The sequence below is a fragment of the Otolemur garnettii genome, unplaced genomic scaffold (genome assembly GCF_000181295.1).
Source record: "Otolemur garnettii isolate 467f Iridium unplaced genomic scaffold, OtoGar3 scaffold00002, whole genome shotgun sequence".
In the NCBI taxonomy this organism is placed as follows: Eukaryota; Metazoa; Chordata; class Mammalia; order Primates; family Galagidae; genus Otolemur; species Otolemur garnettii.
The window spans coordinates 5,121,013-5,138,679 of NW_003852397.1; the positions used below are offsets into that span (position 1 = coordinate 5,121,013).

Genomic DNA, 17,667 nt, shown 5'->3' on the forward strand with positions numbered 1-17,667 from the left:
CTAGGTGTGAGTATTCTAACCTCATTACCCCTTGCCCTCACAGAAGTGTAATAGCTGTCTCCAAATTTTAGCTAGTTGTATACAGTTGAAATTGTGTATAATTACATACGTTGTGGGAGTCATAGTGATAGATGTGGCCATCAGAAAAGTCATATGGGGCATTTTGCGGTTCTATAAAATATTTCATTTGTTTTCTCAATTGGAATTGGTGAAACTAAAATATTTTTAAAAATACGGTTCCTTAAATTCTTTTTAAAGGGGAAATAACTAAATACTTACGATTAGTTGTTCTTGTTAATTATAGATGTTAGTGTAAACTCTTCACAGAATCTAGAGCGAAGGGGGCTGACCAGGGCAGGAATAATTAGGGCTGATGCCTTCACCGTCCCGCATAGCCTCAGGACCTCCATGGTTTTTTCACCTAGAAGCTTGAGCATGCGTTTTTGTTTATTATATGTAGTCGTCAGTGTATTCAGTAGTAGAACCACCTTGTACTTGCCTGTTTTCTGAACCCTTTAGAGTGCATGTTAAAAGCATGCTTCATAACCTCTTTCATAGAGAAAGTGTTTTACTTTTTAAAGAAATAATCATATCTGAGCCATTAGAGATGCCATTACTCTTTTTAAAAACCATAAAAGTAAAAAGGAGGCAGGATAGATAGTCTCCTGGGCAACATTTGTTTCATCAGAGACTCAGCGTGTTGCCTATTTTCCTCTCCCAAATGCATCTTTGTGGCAGTTGTAGAAATGCCAGCTGATGACCCCTGATTGCTGATGCTCATTGCCCAGGCTGAGCATACAAGCCCTTCTTACATGGGAACGTACACGGGAAACACTGAGTATTGTGAATTATTTATTTATGGTAAAATCCTGTTGAATTTCTGTGTTTTAAAAACATTCTGGTAGAACACATGTATTTGTGATCCTCTATATAAATACAGTCAGTGATTGCCAATTAAAAAAAAAATCTAGTAACTTTTAGGATCGTTCATATTGAATATACAGCATCGGGCAATATCCTTAATCTTCAACTCACAAATAAAAGCTCATGTGGTCTGCAGGTGCTGTTCCAGATACAGAGACTATGTATTCATCAACTCCCCACTTTGGCTGCAGGTGAGGCATTTGTGGCTGAGAACCAGCCTGCCCCAGGCCACGCACTCTCTCCACCATGGACTCTGTGTTCTGTAACAGCAGTCAGGACACCCTGGGTTCACAGCATATCTACACGAAGTATATCATCGTATGTCATCTCACATCATCCTTGTCAGAGAGGGGTGGATGGAATATTATTGTGGCCATAATGGAGACGGAACTGCATTTGTTACAAGCAGATTAACGACGTATTCAGGGCTACGCAGTCAGTTAGTGGCAGAGATAGGACTGAATCTGGGTCATCCCTGTCTTTGGGCTTATCCTACCAAACCAGGAGGAGAATTCTTACGAGATGGGTGCAGTCATTAGGGTTTTGAGGGTATTTTTCTCTACTTTTTTAAAAAAAAGCAAAACCTTTCATTTTAGAATACTTTTTTAGATTTACCAAAAGGTTGCAAAGATATTGATAGTAGACTCTCCATATAGCCAGCATCAATTTTCTCCTATTGTGAACATCTTATATAATATGGTGCGTTTGTCATAACTGATGAACCAGTATGGTCATATTATTATTAACTAAAGTTCATGCTTCATTCATGTTTCCTTCATTTTTACTTAATGTCCTTTTCCTCCTCCAAGATTCCATTCAGGAGACCCCTTCACGTTTAGCCATCGTGTCTCCTTAGGCTCTTCTTACCTCTGACAGTTTTGAGAAGTACTGAAGAGGCATTTTGTAAATGTCCTTTAATTGCAATTTGTCTAATGTTTTCTTCGTGATTAGACTGAGACTATGGGTTTTGGAAGGCAGACCACGGAAGAAGGTGCCATTTTTATCACGTCACATCAGGGGTGCATGCTGTCAGCATGACTTGCTGTGTCGACGTTGAGACCTTGATCACCTGGTGGAGACGGTGTTGGGCACCACGTTTCTCCACCGTGAAGTCGCCCTTTCCCTGCCTCTTCATTCTGTACTCTTTGAAAGATAGTTACGATGCTCAGCTCATACTGCCTTGAGGTTGGATTATCTTTATAAACTATTCTAATTCTTCCGAATGGGAGACTTGCCTGCTTCTTTCATCGTCCCAGCAAATCCTGCTGTACCATGCTTTCTGCTTTCTTATGTCTGCCAAGAGTTACACGGTGAGGTGTGAAATTGTGGCAGGACAAGATGGAGTCTCAGAAAGGATAGGTAAAATCCTTACTAGTTCTGAATTCATAGAAGTGGCTAAGAGAAGGTGGGTGCTGCCTCTACACTAGTGGAGAAAGGGACCGTAGGAAATAAAATAGCCTCCCAGGTGATTGATTGCCCTTGGAGAGCCAAGGAGGTTTATTGCAAAGTACAGTGGGGAGAGTGGTATGGTAATAAATTATAGGTGTGAACTTTAATATGGACAATATAATTATAGACGGAGCAGTAAAACTTAGGAATTCAAGAAGAAACCACTGTCAGTGAGCTTATGCATTCCCAGTATCTCCTGAAGATGAAACCGTCTCCCCATCTCCTCGATACGAAACCTGCCATTTAACATGTTGTTGTTTTATACCACATCAAGGAGGGTCGTGCAGAGGTTTGTTTTCTCAGATCTTTTTTTTTTTTTTAAGGACACATTAAAATTTGTTTTAATACTTCTTTGGGGAAAAAAATACCGTACTTTTAGTGAATAAACAAGAAACATTTTTACAGTGGCATAGGCTATTATTTTTATCTGCCATGCCATGAATTCATAGGGAAGAGGTTCCAGTAGCTCAGGGAGGCACCTGGCCATCGAATGTGACAAAACATTGATTAACTTTTGAATTCATAGGAAATAGGTTCTAGCACCTTGTATCACTGTACATGGGGTGCATTGGTTATCCTGTGTGCTAAGCTGTACACCTATTATGCCATGAGCTCATGGGGAATAAATAGGTTCTTGCACCTAAAAACATGGGTCTACTGGTACTCCTGTGTGCTATTACATGCTTTATGCCATGAATTCAAAGGGAATGGGTTCCAGGAGCTCAGGCTCCTTTCTGTTGGTTCTCACAAAGTGGGCTTCTCTGGGTGGAGCAGGCTGGCGCTTCAGTTGAACCCAGGTACCTTTCTCTTTGGCTTCCTTCTTTTTCTGATCATTTTCCTTCCCACGTTTCAGGAAGCTACCGCAGCGCTTGGAGTGCTTATTAATATGCTCAATATGAACATTAATCCTCTTGGCAAGAATCTTGCCCTTAACTTAAGGTGACCAGATTTTAACATTGGTAAAGCAGGACACCATTGACCAAGGTGGGGGTGGTTTCTTAATTACAAATTTGGTCTATATGGAGCAACAGAAATTTTCATAGAATGCAAAAATAGTATTGTAATATATTTTTTTATTTCAACATAAGTACAATTTACAAATCTAATACATTAAAAAAATTATGTATAGTATTATTTTATTCTTTGGCATATTTCTCATTTGAGTGGATTTTTTTTAGTAGATTTCTGTCATTGTTTAAAAGGTCATGAAATTTTTCACAAGAATTTGTTAAACTATATTTTACACATAAAATGGCTTTCAAAGTCTCAACACTTAATTGTGATTTTTCTGTTATCCACACTTTATTTACTGTAGAAAAAACACATTCAGTCGCAGCATTAGTTTCTGGTAAGGACAGCGTGTATCCCACAATTTTTAGTGCATTATTGTATGGAACATGCTTTGTTTCAAAATGATGAAATATTTCTAAGCATTTATTCTCTATTGTGATTTTTGCTGATGCCCAAGATTTAACCTTTTCCTTATCAACACATTTTTTTAATAATGATACCTTGTAAGTGTCACTTTCAATGCTGGCACTAGACTTTTTTCTGCCACTATAAAATATAAATAATATGAGTACTGTCTGCTAAATTCATGAAATAAATAAATTACTTACCTAAATTACCTGAATAGCTGATTTGTTGACATCACTTGTTTAACTAGCATTAGCACACAGTACAATGTGTATCTTCTGAGAGACAGTTACAAAATGTTTTTGTCATTACCAATGCCAAAAAATGCCATTGTTCATTAAGTCCAAACAATGGTGGTTGAATTCTAACAACTGATCAACAGTGCAAACTTTGATAAGCAGTTCTCGATAATCAATTCTCAACAATTATTTGTTATGATTTAAGTTTAACATTATAAAATTAACAAAAATAATATAAAACTCATCTCCTGGCGAAATAGCCACATGGCAGCCAAAAAAACCATATATTCCCTTCCCGTTCTCCCGCCATTCCCTAGCTTGTCGTGCATTCTTTCAAAAAAAAAATACCGTGGGACAAATTGCTAACAATTGGGACTGTCCTGCCTAGTCACCTTACCTTAACTTGTTTGTTTACAACAATGCCAACAGCATGCTGGGTATCATTGTAGACTCTTCCAGTTTTGCCATGGTAACATCTGTGTGGCCTGCCTTTTTGAACAGTACCCATTCCCTTGATGTCTACAATATCACCTTTCCTGTAGATTCACATGTATGTGGCCAAAGGAACAACTCCATGTTTTCTAAAAGGCCTAGAGAACACGTATCAGGTGCCTCTCCTCTTTCCCTTTGTGTTTGTCATTTTGGTGAATTATTGGAAGATGGTGTCTCCAGCCAAAAGGGCTCGGATCTTTTTCTTTTTCTTTCTTTCCTTCTTTTTTTTCCTTTGAAATTGAGGAGGCTTTTAAAGTGAGGAATTGGTTAGCCCTGTCTTCAGGGTGCTTGGTTTGGGACCATTCATTCTGGTTCATGTTCTGTATTTTCTCTTCTCTCTCTGTAGAATTCTATCCGGCACAACCTGTCTCTGCATAGCCGATTCATGCGGGTCCAGAATGAGGGAACCGGCAAGAGTTCTTGGTGGATAATCAACCCTGATGGGGGGAAGAGTGGGAAGGCCCCCCGGCGGCGGGCCGTCTCCATGGACAACAGCAACAAGTATACCAAGAGCCGTGGCCGAGCCGCCAAGAAGAAGGCAGCCCTGCAGTCAGCCCCGGAGTCAGCCGACGACAGTCCCTCCCAGCTCTCTAAGTGGCCTGGCAGCCCCACGTCCCGTAGCAGTGATGAGCTGGATGCGTGGACAGACTTCCGCTCACGCACCAATTCCAATGCCAGCACAGTGAGTGGCCGCCTGTCTCCCATTCTGGCAAGCACAGAGTTGGATGACGTCCAGGATGACGATGCTCCTCTCTCACCCATGCTCTACAGCAACTCAGCAAGCCTGTCCCCCTCTGTCAGCAAGCCGTGCACTGTGGAGCTGCCGCGGCTGACCGACATGGCGGGCACCATGAATCTGAACGACGGGCTGGCTGACAACCTCATGGATGACCTGCTGGATAACATCCCGCTTCCATCATCCCAGCCGTCACCCACTGGGGGGCTCATGCAGCGGAGCTCTAGCTTCCCCTACCCCACCAAGGGCTCCGGCCTGGGCTCTCCAACCAGCTCCTTTAACAGCACGGTGTTCGGACCTTCGTCCCTCAACTCCCTGCGCCAGTCTCCCATGCAGACCATCCAAGAGAACAAGCCAGCTACCTTCTCTTCCATGTCCCACTATGGGAACCAGACACTCCAGGACCTGCTGACCTCGGACTCACTCAGCCACAGTGATGTCATGATGACCCAGTCAGACCCTTTGATGTCTCAGGCCAGCACTGCAGTATCTGCCCAGAATTCCCGCCGGAACGTGATGCTTCGCAGCGACCCAATGATGTCCTTCGCCGCCCAGCCCAACCAGGGGAGTTTGGTCAATCAGAACTTGCTCCACCACCAGCACCAAACCCAGGGCGCTCTCGGTGGCAGCCGTGCCTTGTCGAATTCCGTCAGCAACATGGGCTTGAGTGACTCGAGCAGTCTTGGGTCAGCCAAACACCAGCAGCAGTCACCTGTCAACCAGTCTATGCAAACCCTTTCGGACTCTCTCTCAGGCTCCTCCTTGTACTCAAGTAGTGCAAACCTTCCCGTCATGGGCCATGAGAAGTTCCCCAGCGACTTGGACCTGGACATGTTCAATGGGAGCTTAGAATGTGACATGGAGTCTATTATCCGTAGTGAACTCATGGATGCTGATGGGTTGGATTTTAACTTTGATTCCCTCATCTCCACACAGAACGTTGTTGGTTTGAACGTGGGGAGCTTCACTGGTGCTAAGCAGGCCTCATCTCAGAGCTGGGTGCCAGGCTGAAGGATCACTGAGGAAGGGGAAGTGGGCAAAGCAGGTCAGTGCCCCGTGCTCTGGTGTACAAGTGACAAGACGGGATGAAGGGAAAACCTTGGGGGCAGCCTGTCTTCCATTTACTTAAAACTTTATTCCACATGAGAACCGTGGAGCAGTGGTGCACTATGGCTCCCAACCAGCTCGTCTCAAACCCAAGGAATTTCACTGCTAGTAAAAGGTCTCATTCTTCCCTGTATTTAGTCATCCTCTGTGACCTATGACACAGGTCCCCCTACCTGACAGGAGGAGATGAGAACAGAAGGCGAGGAAGGGGATGGATGATAGACCATATTTCAGAGATAAGGCCCCAAGCCAAAGGACTTTCTTAGGACTCTCTGGTCCAACACTATCTTTTTCTTGAGACAGAGTCTGTCATTCTGTTGCCCTGTGTAGAGCACTGTTCTGTCATAGCTCACAGCAACCTCAAACTCATGGGCTTAAGCAATCGTCTTGCCTCAGCCTCCTGAGTAGCTGGAACTGTAGGTTTGCACCAGCATGCCTGGCTAGTTTTTCTACTTCTTTAGTAGAGAGGTAGTCTCACTCTTGGCTTAGGTTGGTCTTGAACTCCTGAGCTCCAACAATCCACCTGCCTTGGCCTCCCAGGGTGCTGGGATTACAGGTGTGAGCCACCATGCCTGGCACCAACACTGTCTTTGTCGATCTTTGGTATTATGGTTTCTTCATCTTTTTTTCCAGTAAAGTAACAGTTTATAACACTTCTAACTTAACTGAGGAATATGTATTCTGAATTCTTTCACATATGAATATTTATGTCAGAAAGAACATCTTTATCTTAGATTATTCTTCATCTTAGTATTAGGCATCTTTATTAGCACTCAGGATCTAAGCATTTAGAAAAGTAGGGAATTAAGTTGAAAATACAAGTTTTTATCTGGGGGAGCACTTAGGTACTTCTCCTTGTTCCCCAGCCTATAAATGATGTCAGGTTTCTAATACTTTATGGCATGGGTTGTGGATCGTGACAGATTTTAAAAATTGTGGCCTTTTAATGGTGTTGGCACCATAAAATCAGGCAATGCAGTGTGTTAGGAAAAATATATGATTGGAATCAGGAATTGAGGGTATAGGCCCATTTCCACCACTTTCTGGCTGTCATTGTGAGTGTGTCATTAGGTCTTTGAGTCTCAAATTTCCAATTTAATAAAATGAATCTAGTAACCCCTGCCACTTTATAAGGTTATTGCAAGAATCAAATGCACCAAAGTTTATGAAAGTGCTTTGAATACTGCAGTGGGCTGAAATATTTATGGTGCAATTAGGTATGTAGACAGGTGAATAGAGAAGTGAACCTTCAGAAAGGTTAAGTAGTTTGTCCAAGGTCACAAAGCTGGACACATTTCTTAAATGGCTTAAACCAGAGTAGCTGTGAACTGGAACCTGAGTAGCAGATAATAGACAAGCTTGCCCTGAAACCTTCCTCCTCAAGAAGTGAGATGAATGGGATCTTCTGCAACAGGTGTGCACCCAGAGCCTCCCCCTGAACAAGGCTCAGTTCTCTGCCCCAGCTCCTTTGTTTTGTATTGTTTTGTTTCCATATCAGCACACTGCTTACGTGCTTCTTTAAATGGTGTAAAAAGAAAGGGAATTCAAACCCCAAAAAACTTGAGCCTTGTTTAACCCTCTGCCATGGTGAAGGAATTACAAGGGTCTCCTGGAGGAGCTCACACCAGCTCCTGGGTAGTTGTAGAAAGGGGAATGTCAGGAGTGTTTTGATGCTAAAGCTTCCCAACTCACCCAAGCATAAGAGGCCCTGATGGAACTCAGACATCTGATTTTACTCATTTAATAGCTCTTGAGATGGTAAAAAGACTGTAATGGGAGGACTTTCATGCCAGCCACCTCAGTGCCATATCAGAACTTGACTGATGGAGATTTGACTTTAGATATTTTGGGGCAGTGCCTGTGGCTCAGTGGGTAGGGCCGCCAGCCTCATATCCTAAGGGTGGCGGGTTTGAACTGGGCCCCAGCCAAACTTCAACAAAAAATAACCGGGCATTGTGGCGGGCACCTGTAGTCCCAGCTACTCGGGAGGCTGAGGCAAGAGAATCCTAAGCCCAAGAGTTGGAGGTTGCTGTGAGCTATGACACTATGGCACTCTACTGAGGCTAACAAAGTAAGACTCCGTTTCTAAAAAAAAAAAAAAAATTTAGATATTTGGCTTTTAGAAGAATAGTTTATCTTCCTTGAAGGGAGGCATGTGGAAGATTTGCCTTTAGAAATTTAGATGCTTGGCTTTTACATGACTAAATGGTTTGTCTTCCCTTAAGTAGAGGCTTTTAAAGACACAAGTAAGTTTGAATTGGGGTATAATTGTAAGGAGGTAACTTTGTAGCTCATTGGAAAGAGCACATTCATTCAGGAAAGACATGTACTGTCGGTTTTTGTCTGAGTTTTCAGGAGTAGGTTTCCCTTTTAGTTGAGTAGCAGACCTTTCTCGTGTATGCATAATGATAAAAGATTCTACAAAAATCTTTTAAGGGAGATTTCAATACTTAAATTTTAAAATTTTATTTTATGAACTATGATTTTGATAATAAGTTACTACTTTGGAGACTAGTGCATTTTATTATTATGCCATAATGGAACCTTAGGGTTACTTTTCTTCAGAATACTTTGCAGGAGGTTGAGGGGATATTTACTCAGTTAAAAATGAAAAGTCACCAAATTTTCCTGAGAGTAAAGTAGGTCAGTATGGCCACAGAGCAAGAGAAGCAACACGCTAAGGACAGTCCTTGGCGCTGTGGGCGCCGAGCCAGGTGGTTTATTTCTTATTGGCTAATGTGACACAATCTGAGGCTCAGAAAATACAGTCACTGCACCCTTAAGAGGCTTAAGATCTCTTCCAAGCCTAAGTTCACTAAAAACCCAGGAAAAATAGGTCATTTTTCTTCAGGTGCTTTCTTCCTAAAGTAGCAGCAGCAGCTGGGCCTGGAACTAAAATACACCACTCTGTAAAGAGCCACTGGGCACTGGTTGCAGGTGTTCTTTTTTTCTTTCTCTCTCAGTAATAGATGGGGACCTTATTCTGTAATTCTTGATTTACTAGTTTTTATAACCTCTCTTTTGCTGGAATTCATAGCATTCACTTATTAAGGGATGAGAATCAGTTATGAGTTATCAGAAAGTAATGCCAGTGTTTCTGAGGGATAAAACTTTAATTGTCAATCCTGGATTGATTGAAGGCTTGTGTGTCAGAATGTCATTCGCTTCCTTATGAAAGAAGTCTGGGCCATAATTTTTTTAAAGTATTTGTGTGGAATATTTGATTTGATTCCTTAGGGAAAATTAGTGGCCAAGAGGAGAAGGCCAGAGGCAGCAGTCTAAGAGTTCCGAGGCTGAAATTTTAAATTAATTTATACTGGGCCTTCATTTGTATATACTCCTTTATAATTAATTAGAGGTTCTGATTAGCGTGTTCAGAAATGATCAGAAAGTAATACAGCCCAGCATTGTTACAAGCAATCGTGAAATTCATGTTGACTGATACACCTATGTATCAGTCAACATGCTGCCTATGTACTGACAGCCTAAAGCCAAAGCACTCCCTGTTCAGCCCCAGTCAGGTTCTGGCCAGGCCGCCCTGCTGGTTGGTGGGGTGCGCCGCTGCAGGAAGCCTCTGTACATATTTCCGCAGTGCAGACCAAGCAGTGAGATGAATTTACCTACTCCTAGAATCTGCATGCCTGACCTCATGACAGTCCTCTGTCTCCATCATGGAACCACCTCGGGGTCTCTCCTTTCAGTTCCCTTTTGATTTCCTTCCTCTATTGTGCCAACGTGATGGCTGCTGCTTGGGCACCTCCTGTGTCACCTGCATGCCCTGGTCATACCATATTCCCTGGATGTGTGGTTTGAACTGTTTGTGCCACAAAAAGAGCTGATTTGTGATTTCAATTTCAGAATCACTTGGGAAAATTAGACTTGTTTCTCAAAACTTTGTATATCTAGAGCAGGAAAAGAAGACTTAGAGGCCCCTCTCTTCTGTACTTGGTAGCTGAACCCTTAGATGGGCTGGCGATACACCTGCACTTCCACCCACCCTCTAAGGATCTAGGACATCCCAGCCTGCACACTCTCACCATTCATCCTCCACCCTTATGCCCCAGTAAATGCAGGGAGGAGTCATACAGGATAGGGTCACACCCAGTGTACATAGACATTGTGACATTCAGGTCACGGTTGGTAGCTTTGAGCATTTCCTCCTGGACTCTACAGTTCCCTTTTGTTCTTAAGTGGTGAATCACTTTATTAACGACAGCAACTTGAAACTTAAGACAGCAGCACTCGTTATTTGGGGGCTGGCTGGTGGTAAAGGATATGCGTAGTGGGATGTACAGAAAGGATGGCAGAAGATTTGGTCACATGCTAAAATCATGCCTTGTATTGATTTCATTTTTTAAGAAACGGGAATTTAATCATTGGAAAGTATTATCCACACCCAAAAAAAGGATTAGAAATCCTAGGTCTTGTCACATAAGCAGTAGGTCTTGCCTATCTTCAGATAAAGTCTTAGCACACGTAAGTCAAAGAAGCATTAGCAATTGAAGGACATTGAGAATGCCATTGGCAGAGAGAGAGTGCTGGTTCCAGAGGGGTGGTTCTTTCATTTATTCAGCCAACATTTACTGTGTGCCTGTTCTATACTTCTAATTTTCAAGGCTACCTGGGACATCAAGAAAATTTTGTTTCCCTCACCAAAATGTGCATTGCTAGAGGGCAAGTACCACGTCTAAGACAGTGCTCTTAAAATAGTAGGTGCTCTGTAAGTATGATTTGATTTAAAGACTTTGCCCTGCTCTCAAGGAGTTCAGCATGTTGGGAGCTCAGAGTTCATGAAAAAGTAGTCATTCCGGGCACGATATGATTAGATGCCAGTTGAGTGTCGTAAGAGTTCAGTCAAGGACAGCCTAGGAAGTGGGGCTGGAGGTGCTGTCTGAACGTGTGGGTGATTCACACGGTAGTGAGAAGAGCTGAGCAGGGAGAGCATTCCTGATGCAGCAGAGGGTTGTTCCAGAAGTAGCCATGGGTCATAAAGCATGAAGACCACAGCTCTTAATCCCACCAGCCTTTGCCAACTAAGATTTTTGGATGTTACCTTTAGGCAACCTTGAGTCCAGGGAAGATCCAAGTGCCCCTTAAAGCCTTGAAATTTGTTCTGTAAAAGAACATAATCCAAAACTTTACATACTATTCTGTATGATTTGAAATCTTGGCAAGTTTGCTGTTGATAGTAAATCAGTGCCTACCATGTTTCTGCTATGTCAGTCTCCATAGTCAACCCTGGACACTCGAAGAATATTGATTAACATGTCCCTGCCCGGTGTATAGGCAGATGGGGCATTCTTAACTTAAGCTTCTTAAGTCTCTAAACTTTAAACAGAAAAGCTGGTGCCTCTCAGCAGGTGGCCACCACCAAGCTCTTTGTCCTTCGGCTTTGAAGTGCTGGGATGGTGGCTGCTCTCCTGGGCTATCTCCCTTCTGACTTTTCAGCACTGCACGAACGCTGAAAGGGCAGTCCATGTCACATCCAGGTTCTGAGGAGTCCTGGTGGCAAAGGCTCTTGAGGGTCCTGTGTCCTCAGCCTCCTCAGGCTTCACCCACTCACTGCCTTGAACAAGCCCAGGAATTTCTTTGGGGGTAGCACAAAGCAGTCTTCACACAAGTCAAGCTTTTCTCTTACACAAACTGAGGCTTTTTTTTTCTGAGTAGGGTCAAGAGCCAATCTGCTATTGTCCTGAATATCACCTTTGCCATTAAAAGCCTCTCCTCCTAAGCCTTCCTATAACATCCACACCTTCTCCATAAGTGCTTTCTTGTCCGTTAGAAAGCACCAGAGCCAATGAAGCAGGTTTCCTAGAAATACAACTTTCCTTTAGGGAGGCTCTCAGCAGAGTGCAACTCTGGCCCCTACCCTGGCCACAGCTTCTAAACCTGTTCTGTTTCCTTCACGAACTGTTCGTTGCCTGAAATGGTAGTGTAGCCGTTGACAGCATTTGCCAAAATGGATTTTTACAGTGCTGCACCTCCTGAATCCTCATCCCTGGTAGACATGAAGGTTGTCCATTTGGCCAGGTCCCAGCCATCAGTGACCACCAGGCTGGTTTCCATGAACTTCTTTTTTTATCATTTATTCCAACCTAGAAGGTGTTGAAAAAATGACCAAATTAAGCCAGAGCATGTGCCATTAGCATGTTTTCCTGAACCTCGTGAGTTTTCCTATGAAGATGGACTTCCAGGCCACTGCTGCCATTTTGGTGCTCTAAAATCAGACATAGCTGCTTCACCCCAGACCTGCAGAAGCGCTATTTTTCCTGGGATGAAACCAACTACACAAGCCGTGGTGGATGGTTGCAGGTGAAGTGTCTTATGATATGTCGGTGTCCTTCAGTCCCTGTGGAGTGAAGCAGAGATGGTGGCAGGCCCCGGCAGGTGTTTCTTTTACTGTTTGAATGGAAACAGTCAAGCTCTGAGATCCACACCTGTTCTCCAAGCTTCCTTTTCTAACCTAAATGTCTCAGACTTAGTCCCCAGTTTTCCCAAGGGGTTGCAGATTTGTCTTAAATTATCTTTACTTGTAAAGAGTGAAGTGGCATTTCACTTTACTTTTGTTTTTCAGGCAAACTTTACTTCAAACATCTTGTAGTTCTAGCTAGGAAAACAGTTGCAAACCTTTACGGGTTTGTGGCTGTGAGGGTTTCACCTTTTATCTCTTTTTTCCTCCCTGTCATTTTTAGTATTGGGGTCCTGTTCCTTTCTTCTCTGCCAAGAAGATGAAAGCACTGCTGAAAAATTTCTCACAGTAGAATTAAGTGGTGGGAGGACAGCAGTAGGAACATTTATGTTTTATCCCCGATTAAAGTCGATTGGGGTTCTTGGGTTTTCTGTAGAGTTTTTGGAGGCGTTTCCCTTTCTTAGAACATCATGTGATTTAGTGGTGATAATTAGGCAGAAACTTGTCTTCCCTACAGATGCCAAGATTATAGAGGGACTTACTCTCACCAGAGACCAGATGACAGCATCCCATAGATATTTTTAGGATGGGCCTTCTCATTTATTTGGTCTCATTTCATTTTCCTTGCATTAACAACTGGTTTCAAACTTACTTATCAGGGCAGGTGGCATCTTCTCCCTGCTAATGAAACTCACCAATGAGACAGGACATTTTTTTAATTGTTAATTGGCAAATTGCCTAGAAACTGCAAAGTAACCACTGTAATTCCATCAGCTGTGTGCTTGCTTCTCCTTCCGAAAGTTTTGCTTAACCTGATGTGTATCACCACAAACCCATGAACCTCACGCAGTTAACTAAAAGGTCATACTTTGACAATGTAAGAATGATGTGGGCCTCCTTAAAACGCTTGCATCGTTGAATTCCCCTCTCAGTGGCTGGATTTCACTGCTTGATGTGCTCTCCCTCCTCTTTCTGTTCTTGACTGAGTCAAATAAATGTGCAGACATTGAGCCACATAAGAGCCATTAAAAATCTAAGACATCTCTTGATTCTTTTTATAATCCCAGTCTTTGTTGTGGTCGTTTTCCTGCGTTTCTCTCAGAAGGATGATTGTTCAACATTTCTGTTCAACATTTATCTAGTTCTTTTCTGTTTTCACAGTACTTTACAGTTTGGTTTTTTTCTGTCACAGAGAAAGCCTCTCTGTTCTGTGCAGTGGGGGATTTCTATAATAAACTTGTCCTCCCTAAGACCTGTCTATACCTGGGCCTCCACCTACTCAACCTATAGGCATTGAGGCAGTTTGCCAAGCAGGCCTCCCTGAGAGGGCATTGCCTGCAGACCTCAGAGGAAGCTCTAGACATAGTGTCACAGGTAGCCACAGTGTCCCTCTGCAGAAAGGCAGAGTGATGATTAGTCCATCTCCTCTTTGATGACGAAGCTCCCTGAAGATTGTGGGCCTTTGATGAGATAATGGGTATTTGGTTTGGGGACTGTTGGTGGTGATTGCTGTAGACTACCCCACCTGGGCCTCCTGCCCCTGGTTTCAGAGCTGACAGCCTGTTCTCCTCAGTGATGCCGCTTGAAGGGGTTCGTAGGTGCCCTCTCTTCCTTCCTTTCTGTGTTGGCTCAGCCTCAACATTAAAGCAAGCTGCACACTCTGCCTCTATACTTAGGGAATGAAGTGTGTCACCTTACCATTATGTACTGGCTTCCGTGGCTGAATAATTAACACCAAAGGGAACTGGGGAGGGGCCTGAATTAGGTAATACTTTACAGCTTTTCCCTTGGCACTCACAGTAAGTCAGGATCGGGACCTGGGGACCATAACCCTTGATGACTAATTGCATACTGATGTCAGATTGTGATTTATTAAGTGTTACTGTGAAGGAAAAAACGGATTCCCCTTGCAGGTGACTGTATCTGTGAAGCCCCTCCCTGTTCACGCTTTAGAAGGAGGCCCAGGTAATCTACTAACCTAAATTCCTCACAGATACTGAGATCTAGTGTGTATATTAGCTTTTTTGCCCTCTGATACCAACAGGCCATTATTTTATAGTACAAGATAATATTACCTAATAGCCTCACAAAACAATACTTCCAAAAAACCATCAGCCAAGGAAACTAAATACCAGAGATTAGGTAGGAAAAAGAAAAGACCTTTTCCTACTTCACTGTCTGTGCCCCCAATAAAAAAAAATCTTAAATTCTAATATTTGGAGCTATCACAAGGGTGAATATGACCCTGAGTAGGTAATAAAATTAGTACTCAGTCCTGTTGTCTTTGTGGATATTGATAGTGAAAGGTGAGATTGTCAGCGAGTGTGGAGTCACAGAAAAGATCGGAGCCACATACATGTGAAAATTCCAAATGAACATAGAACTCCTATAAAGAGAGCAGAAGCTGATGTGTGTGTTTTCATTAGTTCCCTTGTCTAGTAAGAAAGATCTTAGGAGTTCGTGTTGTTTCCCTCCCACTTTGTCCACTTCTTGGCCCAGAGCCCTTGTTTTTTACAGCCGTAACAGCACTGTCTACATAAACAAAGATCTTATGTCTTGAGGTCTCTCATGTCAGCTCCTCTAGCTACATCTATCCTTCTATTTTAATCCTTTCACTTTCCTGGACTCGGCGAGTCTGGTGAGACTTGTATAAACTCATGCTCTCAGAGGACCTCTTTTGTCCCTTTTCATTGAAGACTATTAGAGGCAAAATAATAATGTTAATTGTCAATGGGGTGTTTGGGGGGGGGTATTTGGCTGTATGTATGTGTTATATTTATACTCAGGAATCTGTATAAATTTTTAATATAAAAATCAAATTCCTGAGTCAGGCTCAGTGACGTGCACCTATATTCCTAACTACTTGAGAAGTTGTGGCAGAAAGAGCACTTGAGCCCAGGAGTTCAAATTCAGACTGAGCAACATAATGAAATCCTGTCTCTTAAAAAATAAAATGAAATTCCTACTTGGAATTTGGCCCACTTAGACATGACTTACTCTTTTTATGCTTGGGAGGATGGTAAGTTCACTTAGTCCACATAGCCAGTGGGGGGAGAGCCAGAGGAGTACAGCTGGTCTATGGAGGGCGATGCCACCCTTTCCTTGGTTTAGCGTGATAGTCCCATGTCCCAGGAAACCCCGCAATGCAGAAGAAAACCCCTCTGCACCTGGAGCATCCCCAACTTAAGAGCCCACTAAAACACCCTAATTTGCCTTTGTTAGTCATCCAAAGTGAGTGATCCCATTTCCTTTAGAATTGAATAAAATAGAATATTTTGTAATAAGGACGAAATAAGAAATAAGGTAAGTAGGCTTCATGCTTTGTCTTTAGAATTTTAGGCTTTTGAACATGGTACAGCAAAACAGCTTTGCTGAGCGCTCTCTGGGCTCCAGGGTCGGGTGAGGAGGGCCAGAGGCTGGCGAAGCCAGCCGTTGGGTGTCCACTCTTACTATTGCAGTACCCTTAATGATCCGGTTTTCTTTTCTCCTCCTTTAGACCCTCGAACTGACACAAGATCTACAGAGAAAACCCTTTGCCAAATCTGCTTTCAGCAAGTGGACAGTGATACCGTTTACAGCTTAACACCTTTGTGAATCCCGCGCCATTTTCCTAACCCAGCAGAGACTGTTAATGGCCCCTTACCCTGGGTGAAGCACTTACCCTTGGAACAGAACTCTATAAAGTATGCAAAATCTTCCTTGTACAGGGGTGGCGAGCTGCCCCGCTAGCACCGCCCCCCTGGCTCAGAGCACACCGGGAGCCCCCGTCAATTCTGTGGTGTTTTAATATTGCGATGGTCTATGGGATGTTTTAAGTGTCATTCTTGTGTGTGTTTTCTTTGACTTTCTGAGTTTTTCACATGCATTAACTTCCAGTATTTTTCTGTTAAAATGTTAACAGTCCTTTCCCCTGGCAAATTTAAATACAAATGTACCAGTTACCATTCCAGCTTCACAAGCTTTTGAGCCCATGGAATTCCGTAAACTAGAGGGAGATTTTCTTTCTTCTTTTGTTTAGTAGAAAATTATCCTTTGCTAAAAACTGAACAATAGCATAGTTGTTTGCTCTGTACACCCATCTAGGACTGAGCCATGCAGAGGCAGAACCGGTGGAGCACAGCGTCTGGCTCAGTGTGTCCCAGTTCTGAGTCGGGTGGCCTGTGGGTGGGACCCCAACACCTGGTCTGTGGCTGCCAGATCAGCAGGGCCTGTGATCGCCTGTCAGTGTCCTCAGCTAATGTGAACAGTATTGGTCTGTTAGAAACCAGGATCTTTTAAGGAAAGAAAGCAGCACAGCTGTCCACTCGTTGCCAAATGCCACTAAAGGGTTTAGTTTTAAGGAGAAAAGGAAAGGGAAAAAAAGTCCTGTTTTGCTTTGCAGAAGGGAAGAATTTACAGGTGAGCATTAAGCTTTACAGTGAGAAATGTGTGAAGAAAACAAACCCCAGTCAATACTAAGGCAGTTCTAATTTCACTGTTGTCCTAAATATATAATCTTGATTATTTTCATCTTTGCTGTGTATAATCTGATCTACTGAAAGTGTCTGAGTGAGAGACAATAGCATACAAACTGAATTTTTAAAATATAAGCTTAGGTTGTAATTGTACAAGTGACACAATGAAAGTACAAGATAAGGCTTTTTAACTCTTTTGTTTCCTGCTTCTATGGATTTTATTCTGTTTCAATTTCACAAAGTTATGGTGCTTGTATAGGTGCTTTCTGTTTAACCTGGAAAGTGTGATTTATATTTGTTGCCCTCCTTGGTAGACAGGACAGTTGGGAACACCATTGGTACATATGAAACTGGTGTGACCGTGCTCTGATCAGCACAGCATAGACATACTTCTCCAAAGTGATATATGAAGGCTCTTTTCTTTGCATAAAAAGCATTAGG

The 17,667-nt window shown here is 42.9% G+C and overlaps 1 protein-coding gene across 2 annotated transcripts in view; it reads left to right on the forward strand.

The window, feature by feature from the left end:
* FOXO3 (forkhead box O3) overlaps positions 1-17,126 on the forward strand; it is a 114,825-nt gene extending 97,699 nt beyond the window's left edge. For both annotated transcript variants that reach the window (XM_023513172.1, XM_023513175.1), the window contains 2 exons: positions 4,867-6,301; positions 16,269-17,126. In XM_023513172.1, the coding sequence (XP_023368940.1) occupies positions 4,867-6,267 (1,401 nt within the window). In that variant the 3' untranslated portion in view covers positions 6,268-6,301; positions 16,269-17,126. The remainder of the gene's footprint in view (positions 1-4,866; positions 6,302-16,268) is intronic.
* Positions 17,127-17,667: the final 541 nt, after the last annotated feature.